Genomic DNA, 11,593 nt, shown 5'->3' with positions numbered 1-11,593 from the left:
CCGTCCGCGCGCGTCCTCGAACCTTCCCGACGCCGCGGGCGCTGCCTCGCGCATCGACGCCCGTGGACCGCGTCGGCGGACGCGGACGCGACGTCCACGTGGCGCGTGCGCCAAGTCTACGGCGACGGGAAGGCGCTCCTGGACCAGCTCAGGGAGGTCGCGGCGCTCCTCGAGGAGGGGTTCAACGCCGCGGGGAGGAGTCAGAAGGACCTCACGAACGGGCTCGTGCAAAAGGTTCGTCTCGAACGCGCGGTCGCGCGTCGTCCGCGTCCGTCGCGTCGTCGATCGGTCGTCGATCCGATATCGTCGAATCGTCGTCCGTCCGTCCGTCCGTCCGTCCACCTCGACCCACCGCTCCTGACGCGCGCGTCTCCGATCGATCCTCAGGTGCGATGGAGCGGCGGTAACTTCGTGTGCCTCGTCGCGGACGACGGCGTGGACGGCAGCGAGCTCGTCGGCGCGTGCGACCTCACCCTCCTCCCCGCGTCCGGCCCGAAGCGCTCGAGGGAGGGACTCGTCGATCGCGTCCCGAGTCGCCTCGAACTGAACGACGAGGACGACTTCCTGTACCTCACCGGCATGGTCGTCCCGCCGCGGATGCGACGGAGAGGCATCGCGCGCGCGCTTCTGAAGCGCGCGGAAGCGCTCGCGCCGAAGATGCGCGGCGACGGGAAGGACGCGCCGCCGGTGTGCATCGCCCTGCACGTCTCCGCGGACAACGCGAGCGCGCGGGCGCTGTACGAATCCGCAGGGTACGTCGAAGTCGCGGAAGAGGGCGCGGCGAAGGAGAGAGAGGGCGGGTGGAGCTTCCCGGGGTTCGGCGGGCGCGGTGGGTCCGCGGGGAACGGCGTGCTCATGGTGAAACGGTTAGCGTCTTTAACGTCGTCGTGAAAACTCGCACGCGGCGCGTCTACTCCGATCCCCCCGCGGCGCCCGCGGACATGTTCCTAACGAACTTCGCAAACTCCGCGAAGTTCCCTTCCTCCATGAGCGTGTCGCACAGACGCAAGAACGTGAACGAGTGCATCCTCGCCGCGCGCGACGTCCCCGCGTCCCCGACGACGTTCGCGCCGCAGTTTTTCTCCGTCTGTCGAAACGCGTCGCCGTCGCAGCGAAACAACGCGTTCTCCGCGCTGATCTCCACGCCGTGCCTCTCCGCGGCGTTCACCACCTGCCTCAGCAAACCCTCCGGCCCGCACTTGTGGAACGGCGTGTGCTCCTTGTCCGCCATCTCCGCGCACGTAAACGTCACGCTCGCGCCGCTCCGCTTACACAGCGCCATGATCTTATCGTACCCGCTGCCGCCGAACCCGATGCCCCTCCCCCTCGAGCCAAACTCCGCGCTGTCGTTCGACAGCGACGACGAGCTCGAGCTGCTGCCAAGGGTCGATCTATACAAGCGAACGTCGGGGTGGAGTTGAAAGGCGTCAGACGGAGTCAAAAGGCGTCGAGGGCGGGTATTGAAAGCGAGGTGTGGGCGGAGAGAGACGACGGCAAAAGTCCTTAAGAAACGGCGTTCACCACGCCGACGCGGTCGTATGGGAACCAGCGTATAGAACGCGCCTGCTGCCGTTTCGAACCATCCTTCCCCGCAGCGCGCCGCCGTCGCCGCCGTGCGCGTCGCCGTGCGCGTCGCCGTGCGCGCTGGCGTTGTAATACCCCGTCGTGAGCTCCGCGGCGTGCGCTCGCGTTCTGTACCACCAGTGAATGCCCGCGCACTTGATCGCCAGCCTCGCGCCGACGCCGTCGAACGCTTCCCTCGCCGCGGTCAACACCCGCTCCCCGTGCGACACGAGCTCGTCGCTGTACCACGTGAGGAAGAACCGTCCGTAGTCGCTGTCCCACCGCCCGACCGGGGTGTCCGCGGCCGCGAGCGAGTCTAAACTCCGTCGGTGCGGCGCGTCGTAGCTCATCCGCCGACCGTCGAAGCTCCTCCGCATCCACTCTCCGTCACCCGGCCGCGGGCTTCCGCTTCCCCCCGGCGAGCCTTGACTGCTCGGCGACCGCGACAGCGGGTTCCCGCTCGGCGACCGCGATATCGGGCTGGATGCTAAGTTTGTGCTGCTCCTACTGTGCGAATAGTGCGACGGAATCCGCTCGCCGCGTCGCTCGCGCGTCTCGCCTTGTTCTCCGCGGCCGTCGGCGAAAAAACCGGTGTCGTCCGGGTGCGAATTGTAACTCCCCGCATCGTGCGGCCCGGCGCCGCCCCACTCCGGCCTCCCCACCGCGTTCGCAGCCGCGGCGAGAGACTCCAACGCGCGCCTGTCGTAGCACTGGAACTCCCCGACGCCCGGAAACTCCCACCCTCTGGACATCGCGTACGCGGGATATCTGAGCTCGCCGCACGGTCCGGCGCCGACGAGGATCTCGTCGACGACGGCGTTCGGCGGCGAGATGTACTCGCGGAACGCGTCGCGGAACGAGATCATCATGTCCCTGTAGCAGTCTATCGGCGTCCTCGGCGGCACGAGCGGCTCGTTCGCCGCTTCCGCGCTGAGGAGGGCGTCGGACGAGCTCGAGGACGCGAGCATCGGCATCGGGGAGTCGTCCGCGAAGAGCGAGATGTACTCGTCCGATCGCGTCCCCGCGCGGTCCATGAAGAGCAGCCCGTCCGGGTCGCGATTCACCGCGTCCGTGACCCACGACGGGAGCGGGACGTGGTAGTCGTCGTCCCGGTTCGCGCCGCACGCGTGGAACGAGAGCACCGCGTGGAGCTTCAGCCCGAGCGAGCCCACGATCGACGCGAGCTGCAGGTACGCGTCCCAGTCGTACTCCATCGGTCGCGCGCGCTCGACGATGCCCCACCACACGTCCACCATGACGCCGGCGACGCCCGCGCTCGCGAGCCTCGCGAGCTGCGCGGACAGCGCGTCGACTCGCTGCAGACGGCCGTCGCGGCTCACGGTGTCGAGCGGGAGCATCACGTACACGGGGATGGCACCCTTCCTTCCGTCGCCTCCTCCGTCGACGCGATTGAAGCGAAGAGTCGCGTCGTCGTCCGGGCGCGAGCTCGAGGACGCCGCCCGCGCGCGCTCCGTCAGCGACGACGCGGACCCCCCGGACGCGACGCTCATGTCGTCCCTCCGCGCGAGTTGTGCTCGCGCGACGAGCGACCCGCGCGTCGGGTTCTGCCGCGCGACGGACAGGATGCGCCGCGACGGAGGCGCGAACTAAAAATATCTCCGGCTCGGTCCGAGAAACGCGCGAAACTCGCGTACGATGTTCGTCTTCGTATGGGTACGCAGTCAGGAGGAGTACGCGTAACGCGCGTCCGCTGAGGTTTAGGGTTTTCCCGAATTTTTGCGGTGGGGGCGAACGTGTCTCATCAAGCGACAAAATTCATCAAGCGGCGCGGCGAGATAAAGCGCGAGAATCTGCCGCCGCGTCGCTCACTTCACCGTCGGCGCTCACGCGACCTTCGTGAATTCGAGACCCAGGGACCTTCCGCGACTTCACGTCGCGTTTCGTCTCCGTCGTCTTCGCGCGTCGCTCGTCGACCGCTTCACGCTCGCGCGCGCTCGTCGTTCCGACGCGCGACACGTAAAACAGAGCATCATGGCTGCTTTCGCGGCCTCCATCGCTCCGGTCGTTCGCGCCTCGGTTAACCCCGCGGGCGCGACGCGCCGGACGTCCATGGCGTCGTCGTCCGCCACGAGTGGCTTCATGGGCGTGTCCCTCGCGATGCCCTCCAAGACTGTCGGGAGAGCGCGCGCGGGTGCGGTCAAGGTCGAGGCGCGGATGGACGCGGGCGTCGGTGTTTTCGGGAACAAAGCGGGCATGACCCAGCTCTTCATGGACGACGGCCTGTGCGTGCCCGTGACGGTCATCGCCGTGCAGGCGGGCAACGTCGTGACTCAGGTGTGTTATTGTTCCCGTGCTCGTGCTAATGCCCGCGAGAGCGCTCGTTTTCGCGTCTCGCGCGCTCGCGGCGCGCGCGCGGCCGTCCGCGGAATCGTCGACGTCGCCGTCAAAGGGTTTAGGGCAAAGGCGCCTCCGCTCGTTATCCACTTTTATTTCGCCGCGGACTGACGCGTCCTCCCCCCCCCCGAATCCCCTCTTCGCGATGTCAGGTGAAAACCGAGGGCACCGACGGCTACAACGCCGTCCAGGTCGGATACGACCAGGTCGCGGACTACAAAATCACCAAGCCGGAGGTGGGCCACTGCGCGAAGGCTGGCGTCCCTCCCATGCGTCACCTCGAGGAATTTCGCCTGAAGGAGGCGAGCGATCACGCCCCGGGTCAGCAGCTCAAGCCGTCGGAGATGTTCAAGGAGGGCGACGTCGTGGACGTTCGCGGCACGAGCATCGGTAAGGGATGGCAGGGTGCGGTGAAGAAGTACGGCTTCTCCCGAGGTCTCATGACGCACGGGTCGAAGTCTCACCGCCAACACGGAAGCGTCGGCGCGGGGACGTCGCCCGGGCGCATCTTTCCGGGGAAGAAGATGCACTCGCAGATGGGTAACGAGACCGTCACGGCGAGGAAGCTCAAGGTCATGCGCGTCGAGGACGACTGCATCATCGTGAAGGGGTCCGTGCCGGGGAAGAGGGGCAACCTCCTGCGCGTCGCCCCGGCGAAGATCGTCGGGAAGACCTGCTAACCGCGAAGGATGGCGGGGGAGATGATTTTTTCGGTGAGACGCGTGCATTGTATTAAGACGCTAAACGTCGCTGCTTAAACGTGCGCGCGCGCGAATCGCTTCTCGCGCGCTCGATCGTCGACGCGGTGTGCCTCGTCGCGATCGCGACCGCGTTCGTTTCCGCGCGTCCCTCCCGCGTCGTTCTCGAACGGTTCGCGAGATCGACTGGAAAATGTTCTGACAAAGCGCAAGCGATGCAGAAGAGTGTCAGCCGGGCTTGAAAAGATCCATCCATCAGTTCGGTAGGCACACTCTCCGCACGCCCCATGCACGCGGCCGCGACGCGCGCGCGCGCGACCCCGGTCGCGGTGCGATATCGCGTCGCGCCCCGCGCGCGAGGATGCGAACAGTGGCGCGCGCGCGCGTCGTTGGCGGACGCGGTCGAGCGAGGAGAGCGGGACGAAAAAGCCGAGCGCGCGTCGAGTCGTCATCGCGAGTGGCGTTGGCTCTCGCCGCTTCTGGACGCGCGCGGCGTCGAGGGAAGCGCGCTGAAGTGCGAGCGGGACGCGCGCCCTGACGTCGCCCTCGGCGTGCGCGTCGTGACGCCGCACTGGAGCTCCGAAGACGACGACGACGACGACGACGCGTCCTCGTCCTCGTCCTCGTCGTCGTCGTCGCCGTCGTCGTCGTCGTCGTCGGGCGCGACGTCCAACGCGCGGCACCCGGTCATACGCGCGCTCCTCCAGCGCAAGCGCGAAGGCAGCCGCCCGGGGCATCGCACCGACGGCATGCGAATCGGTCTCGCCGTGGAGGGCGGCGGCATGCGCGGCGTCGTCTCCGCCGCGCAGTGCGGCGAGCTCCTTCGCATGGGGTACTGGGACTGCTTCGACGCGGCGTACGGCTCGAGCGCGGGGGCGATGAACCTGACGTACTACCTCGCGAAGCAGCCCGAGGGCGTGGCGGCGTACGAGGAAGATCTCGTCTCCGGGGAGTTCCTCTCGCTCGCGAGGCTCGGGTCGAGGGCGAACTTTCGGCGGCGACGCGAGCGGAGGGGCACGCGCACGTTTGAAGAAAACAATCCGTCGTCGGCGTCGGCGCCGCCGCCCGCCGCCCACGCGTCCGCGTCCGCGTCCGGGTCCTTCGACGACGACGACGACGACGACGACGACGACGCGACGTACCTGCGCGCCGCGTCCGCGCCGGCGATGGACATCTCGTACCTCGTCGACGGCGTCATGGACGGCATAACCGACCGACCGTTGACGTGGGCCGCCGTGCTCGCCTCCGAGGTGCCGCTGAAGATCGTCGCGACGTCGCTGGACGCGCTGTCGCCGGTGTTGTTGTCCCCGCCGTTCGAAGATATCGACGACCTGAAACGGTGCCTGAAAGCGAGCGCGTGGGTGCCCACCCTCGCGGGGAGCGAGCCGGTGCGTCACCGCGGGCAGAGGCTCGTGGACGCGGCGGTGATGGAGCCGATTCCGATTCGCGCCGCCGCGTCCGACGGGTGCACGCACGTGCTGGTGCTGTGCACGCGGACGCTGCCGCCGCCCTCGGCGCCCGGATCCGGATCTTCTTCCGCGGCGACGACGACGACGCGCATTCGCCGTCTCGACGAGCTGAGATCCGCCGCGAAGGACGACGGCGTCGACCTCATGGTGTCGCGCTTGATGAAGTCGCTGTCGCGCGCGGCGTATTTCGCCGTCCGCCGCGTGCTCCTGACGCCGCCGCACATGCGCACGGCGTGGGGCGTGACCGACGAGCACGCGCGGATAACCACGGAGCGCCGCGGGGATTCGCTCGGGACGCTAGACGCCGCGCTCGTCATCGCGAGGGACGACCCGGACGCCGCGAGGAGGATGCGTCTGTTCGGCGACGGCGACGACGGCGGACGCGGACCCGAGGTTTTCGCGATCGCGCCCGAGGACGACCTCAAGGAGACGCTCCCGGGGTCGCTGTGCGTGGATTCGGACGTTCTGAAGGTTGGGAATCGCGTCGGCGTGGAGGCGGTGTTTAAGCTGCTGAGCGCCGCGGAGGCGGCCGCGGGCGAGGACGCGGGGAGCGCGGCGCCGAGGCCGAGCGTCTCAGGTAGGTTTCCGTAGGATTTACACAACAAGCTAGAGTGAGTAAGTTAACACGCGCTCAGCGACCGGTGAGGTACCCGAACACCTTCGCGTCGTCGTCGCCCTTCTTCGTGAGGAATTTGAACACGTCGCCGTCGTAATTTGCCGACGGTGGTGCTGGCGGCGAAGTGTCCTCGTCGTCCTTCTTCCACCCGAACCTGATCGTCAAGTGGTTCCAAAAGAAGATGTAGTCTCCGAACTTCCAGTACGCGAACACGATCGCGGCCAGCACCAACGCGAGGATCGTCCATTTCTGCAGAGATCACGCGCGGGGAGTGAGGGGAGGCGCGTCAGCGATCGCGAACGACGGATCAGAGCGAATCGGCCCCCTCTAGGGCAAATTCAAGAAAAGGGCGCGGTCGTTCAAAAGCGCGCGGAAACGTCGACGGATCGACGCGCGCGCGCCCGGAGCGTCGGGAAGGGCACGCACGTTACACCAACTCGACCTCGGCTCGTCATCATCCCTCTCCAGCAGCCGCTCGCTCTCCCCGGCCGCTGCCATCCCGCCGCCGCGCGTCGTCGTCGTCTGCCTGAATCCCGTCCACGGACCGCTCTGCGCGGCGCCCTCCTCCCCCGGGAAGTGCCCCGCCCCCGTCCGCGTCGTCCGCGTAGTCGTCTTCGCCGTGCGCGAGAACGACCGCGTCGCCATACGTTATCACCGATCTGCGTCCGAACCCTTGGTTGGATACGACGCGCGCCGCGGACGATCGGTCGCCGCAACGGGTAGTGGATCAAGAACGTGCGCGCGTCCCTGCTATGAGACTGGAAGCTGGTGGTAACACCCGCGGCGAATCACAGGTCTCGACAACACCCGCGGCCTGGAAAATCGTATGCGTTCTAGTCTGAGAAAAGTGCCACTAAAACACCGAGACGATTTCACGGTTCGTAAACCCTTGGGAAAGGCCAAAGTCATCGTACGAGGTCGGGAGTTGGGAGGCTCGATACCAAGGCTCGATCGAGGTTTTTGCGCTCTTCGAGGGTTCCGGTGCCTTCAGCGCGCGCACCCCGCGCCACAACGACGGGCGCGGCGCCGCGGCGATACCCCCCCGGAGGAGGTCTCGCGCCATGGTTCTCGCGCTGACGTGCGCGGTGCAAAACTACGACTGGGGCGTCGTCGGCGACTCCGAGGTGTCGTCCTTGGGCGAGGCGAACGCGGGCGTCGCGTCGGACGCGACGAAGCCGCACGCGGAATTATGGATGGGCACGCACCCCTCCGGTCCGTCCGTCGTCGTCGGCACCGGCGCGGGGCTCAAGGAGACCATCGCGTCGGACGCGCGCGCGCACCTCGGCGAGCGCGTCCTCGAGCGCTTCGGCCCCGATCTCCCGTTCTTGACCAAGGTGCTCTCCGTCGCGAAGGCGCTGTCGATCCAGGCGCACCCGGACAAAAAGCTCGCGGCGAAGCTCCACGCGTCCAACCCTGCGGCGTACAAGGACGACAACCACAAGCCGGAGATGACGCTCGCGGTGACGCCGTTCGAGTCCCTGTGCGGGTTCGTGTGCCACAACGACATGGCGAAGAACTTGACGGAGGTCCCCGAGCTCGCCGCCGTCGCGGGCGAGGCGGCGGAGGACTTTTTGGGATACATGCCCAACTCAGTCGGGTGGGTCCCCGCGGCGAGCCGGCGGCGGATCAAGGGCGTCTTCGCCGCGGTCATGCGCGCGGAGAAGCCCGAGATCGAGCACGCGGTCGAGACGCTCCAAAAACGGCTCTCCGCCGCGGACCCGGCGACGCTGCGCGACGTGGACACGCTCGCGTTGCGTCTGTGCGAGCAGTACCCGAAGGACGTCGGCGTGTTGTGCGCTTACCTCCTCAACTACGTCACGCTCGAGCCGGACGAGTGCATCTATCTCGCCGCGAACGAGCCGCACGCGTACCTCGCCGGGACGTGCATCGAGTGCATGGCGACGAGCGATAACGTCGTGCGCGCGGGGCTCACGCCCAAGCTGCGCGACGTGGACGTGCTCGTGGAGATGCTGACGTACGCGTCCCTTACACTGGTTCCCATACGACCCCGTCGGCGTGGTGAACGCCGATCCTTAAGGACTTTTTCCAGCGTGTCTCTCCGCCCACCCCTCGCTTTCAATCCCCGCCATCGACGCCTTCAACTCCAACTGACGCCTTTGAACTCCACCCCGACGTCGCGTTGTATGGAACGACCCTCAGGTACGCGTGCGGCCCGACGAAGATTTTGCGCGGCGACGTCGTGGACGAGAAGACGCGGCGGTACGTCCCTCCGTTCGACGAGTTCCAGCTCGAGACGATCAATCTGGGGCCGAACGACGTCTACGACGTCGCGGTATCGAAGGGCCCGTGCGTGTATCTCGTCCGCGAGGGCGGCGGGACGGTGAACGGGACGACGGGGACGGAAGCCATGGAGGCGAAGCGCGGCGGCGTGTTCTTCTCGAGCGCGGGGGAGGCGGTGAGGTTCGCCGCGAGCGCGGAGGGAATGAGAGCGCACCGGGCGATGATCAACGACTGGGTGTTCAGCGACGTGCCGAGGCCGCCGAAGTGGAAGGAGAACGACGTGGAGGGGTGGCGCGCGTACGAGCACGGGCGGCGGGAGGACGACGACGAATACGCGTAGGGCTACTAGCTAGCGCTTTCTACCCACGCCAGTGATCTCAGCGAAAAATCGTCGCTCGGGGGCCGAAAAACTCGTCGGAACCCGCTCGCGACGTCATAACCCCCCGCGCGCGCGAGGAGCATCCGATCGCGCGTCGAGCGGGTTCGCACGCCCCGCGCGGGCGCGATGACGATCTTGGATGAGAAGCACTTCCTGGACAAGAGCTTGCTCGCGATCAGCCAGTTCAAGTCGAAGACGAAGGCTGGACGCGCGATGCCGTTCTTGCAGATGGCTGAGAAAATAATGCGCTCGGGCGCGGTCTCGAAGCCGGCGTGGTTGGACGCGATGCGAGCGTGCGTGCCCGCCTCGCCCGTCCCCGTGACGCGTCCGTCCCATCGCGCGCTACGCGTCGTGAACGTCCGTTCGCGCGGCGTCGTCGCTCCTCGCGCGGCGTCTGCAGCGCGAGATCGTCGCTCGTGCTCTCTTTCTTTTTCTTCGTTTAGGGTTCGCGACTGACGACGACCTCTTCCCCCCCTCGCCGTCCTCCCCCTCCCGCTCTCGCAGTGTCCCGCCGACGAAGCGATACGCGGGGAACAAACCGTCGAAGATCGTCTTCCCGGAGGACAGGCTGATTCGCGCGTATTACAACCGCCACCCCGCGGCGAGATTCCAGCCGATCGATCTGCAGTCGAAGACGCCGCACTACGTCCGGACCTTCGCGTTGACGCAGCTGGGGTTCATGAAAAAGAAGAGGGTGTCCGAGGAGGTCGCGCTGGAGATGACGTACGACCTCGCGGACCAGGAGGAGATCGCCGCGGAGAAGGCGGCGGCGAAGGGGAAAAAGTTTACGCGGAGGCTCACGCCGTCGCATAACCTGGAGCGGAATCACGTGAGCAAGATTCAAGACGAGGAAGAGGCGGCGTGGGAGGCGTCGAGGAAGGCGCAGGTGGACAAGTTCATGGCCGAGCAGCAGCTCGCGCGGGAGCGGAAATTGCTCGAGTACGATGAGCGCCGCGCGAGTCGAGACAACTCTTAGAGTGGAAATTAAAACTAATATAATAGAGCGATCCTACGCGTCGCGACTCGGGTCGACGCCCTCTCGACGCGAAAGAAACGCGACGGCGACGTCAACCTCGTCAAAACGACGGCGGCACGATGAACTTCGCGGTGGTCGTCGGCGCCGGGGTCTCGTCGACGCCGTACGGCGTCAGCGACAGCGCGTGTGGGGTCACGCCCTCGCCGCGACCGCGTGGCGCGGACGCGCTGTTCGAGATCCTCCGCTCGCCGGACCCGGACCCGTACCCGTACCCGTACCCGGCGTCGGCGTCGCGCGTCGTCCTCGGAGAGACGCTCGTCGCGCGTCGCCGACTCGGCGACGCCGACGACGCCGCCGGCAGCGGCGACCGCGTGAGCTTCCGAATCGACGACCGCGACACGGACTTATAACGCAGCTTGCGCACGTGCGCGATCTCCCTCACGACCGCTCTCCAGTGACGCAGGGCGCGCTGGACGCTCTCCATGCGCGCGATCTCCGCGTCGACGACTTTCATCGCCTTTTCTCTCTCCGCGGCGAGCTTCCGACGCTCGCGCCCGCGGACGACGGCGACGATCCACGCGTCGAACGCGGTGGAGGCTATTTTCGTCGTGTACATGTACCCGCATATGTTCTGCAGGTCGCACCAGTCGTCCAAGGTGCGGCCGGCGCTCCGCTCGACCGCGCGCGGAAGCGGCGGCGCCGGCTCCGGCGCGGGCGGCGCCTCCGCGTGAACGTCCTCGTCGCGAGGAGCCTCGGCGGGGACCTCCTCCGGCGTCGCTTCCATCACAACTTCCGTTTCCTCCCCCGTCTGCGTCTCGCTCGAGACCCCGATGTTCCGCTGGATTCTTCGCAGAGACGACGACGCGAGTCTGCCCATGAGCTCCGTCCAGCCAAACGTCTTCTTCGCCGGCGCGGGCGCGGGCGCGGGCGCGGGCGCGGGCACGGGAACCACGGGCACGGGCTCGCGACCCGCCGCCGCGACCGGAGACGCCGCCGCCTTGACCGGAGACGCGACCGGGGACGCGACACGCGACGACGCGCGCGACGACGCGCGCGACCGCGTCGGCGACGGCGGCTCCGTCACTCGCACGCGCACGACGACGCGTTCATCCTCGCCCACGACGACGTCCACCACCGCCCTCGGCCCGAGCGCGTTCGGCGAGAGCGGCCACTCGCTCGCGCTCGGCAGCGCGCGGTCGTCGTCCGTGACCAGCACGTCCGCGTTCAGCCCAGTCTCCGTCCACTCCGCGAACACGGAGTCCTCCAGCGCCAGCCGCGCCTCGGCTTTGGTCGTCA

At 67.5% G+C, this 11,593-nt stretch overlaps 6 protein-coding genes across 6 annotated transcripts in view; 4 read left to right on the top strand and 2 right to left on the bottom strand.

The window, feature by feature from the left end:
• Positions 1-910: 910 nt before the first annotated feature.
• BAM2 (glycoside hydrolase family 14 protein) lies at positions 911-3,074 on the bottom strand (the record flags this gene model as incomplete). The annotated part of the gene is made up of 4 exons (XM_003060268.1): positions 911-1,325; positions 1,660-1,879; positions 2,153-2,457; positions 2,524-3,074. 4 exons carry the CDS (start codon positions 3,072-3,074, stop codon positions 911-913), a joined length of 1,491 nt encoding a protein of 496 aa, XP_003060314.1.
• Positions 3,075-3,738: 664 nt separating this feature from the next.
• On the top strand, positions 3,739-4,598 carry MICPUCDRAFT_44548 (uncharacterized protein; the record flags this gene model as incomplete). The annotated part of the gene is made up of 2 exons (XM_003060563.1): positions 3,739-3,858; positions 4,071-4,598. 2 exons carry the CDS (start codon positions 3,739-3,741, stop codon positions 4,596-4,598), a joined length of 648 nt encoding a protein of 215 aa, XP_003060609.1.
• Positions 4,599-4,903: 305 nt separating this feature from the next.
• MICPUCDRAFT_59984 (uncharacterized protein) lies at positions 4,904-7,358 on the top strand (the record flags this gene model as incomplete). The annotated part of the gene is made up of 2 exons (XM_003060562.1): positions 4,904-6,950; positions 7,128-7,358. The coding sequence occupies one exon, from the start codon at positions 4,904-4,906 to the stop codon at positions 6,674-6,676; it is 1,773 nt and encodes a 590-aa protein (XP_003060608.1). The 3' UTR covers positions 6,677-6,950; positions 7,128-7,358.
• Positions 7,359-7,756: 398 nt separating this feature from the next.
• Positions 7,757-9,347, top strand: MICPUCDRAFT_27865 (uncharacterized protein). The gene is made up of 2 exons (XM_003060561.1): positions 7,757-8,676; positions 8,862-9,347. Exons 1-2 carry the CDS (start codon positions 7,763-7,765, stop codon positions 9,280-9,282), a joined length of 1,335 nt encoding a protein of 444 aa, XP_003060607.1. The 5' UTR covers positions 7,757-7,762; the 3' UTR covers positions 9,283-9,347.
• Positions 9,348-9,392: 45 nt separating this feature from the next.
• On the top strand, positions 9,393-10,335 carry MICPUCDRAFT_70222 (uncharacterized protein). The gene is made up of 2 exons (XM_003060560.1): positions 9,393-9,614; positions 9,826-10,335. Exons 1-2 carry the CDS (start codon positions 9,448-9,450, stop codon positions 10,295-10,297), a joined length of 639 nt encoding a protein of 212 aa, XP_003060606.1. The 5' UTR covers positions 9,393-9,447; the 3' UTR covers positions 10,298-10,335.
• MICPUCDRAFT_47857 (uncharacterized protein) overlaps positions 10,284-11,593 on the bottom strand; it is a 2,274-nt gene continuing 964 nt past the window's right edge. Inside the window, exon 2 of the mRNA XM_003060267.1 lies at positions 10,284-11,540. Within this exon, the coding sequence (XP_003060313.1) occupies positions 10,398-11,540 (1,143 nt within the window). The 3' untranslated portion in view covers positions 10,284-10,397. The remainder of the gene's footprint in view (positions 11,541-11,593) is intronic.

The sequence above is a fragment of the Micromonas pusilla genome, assembly GCF_000151265.4.
Source record: "Micromonas pusilla CCMP1545 genomic scaffold MICPUCscaffold_8, whole genome shotgun sequence".
Lineage (NCBI taxonomy): Eukaryota > Viridiplantae > Chlorophyta > Mamiellophyceae > Mamiellales > Mamiellaceae > Micromonas > Micromonas pusilla.
The sequence above is the reverse complement of the archived record's forward strand: the minus strand, read 5'-3'. Positions and strand labels throughout refer to the sequence as shown.

Excerpts from the sequence above, each read along its gene's own strand:
- MICPUCDRAFT_70222 (XM_003060560.1), top strand. The coding sequence starts at position 9,448 with ATGACGATCTTGGATGAGAAGCACTTCCTGGACAAGAGCTTGCTCGCG. Across the intron at positions 9,615-9,825 it reads TGGTTGGACGCGATGCGAGC|TGTCCCGCCGACGAAGCGAT; the intron begins GTGCGTGCCCGC and ends CCGCTCTCGCAG.
- MICPUCDRAFT_27865 (XM_003060561.1), top strand. The coding sequence starts at position 7,763 with ATGGTTCTCGCGCTGACGTGCGCGGTGCAAAACTACGACTGGGGCGTC. Across the intron at positions 8,677-8,861 it reads GTGCTCGTGGAGATGCTGAC|GTACGCGTGCGGCCCGACGA; the intron begins GTACGCGTCCCT and ends AACGACCCTCAG.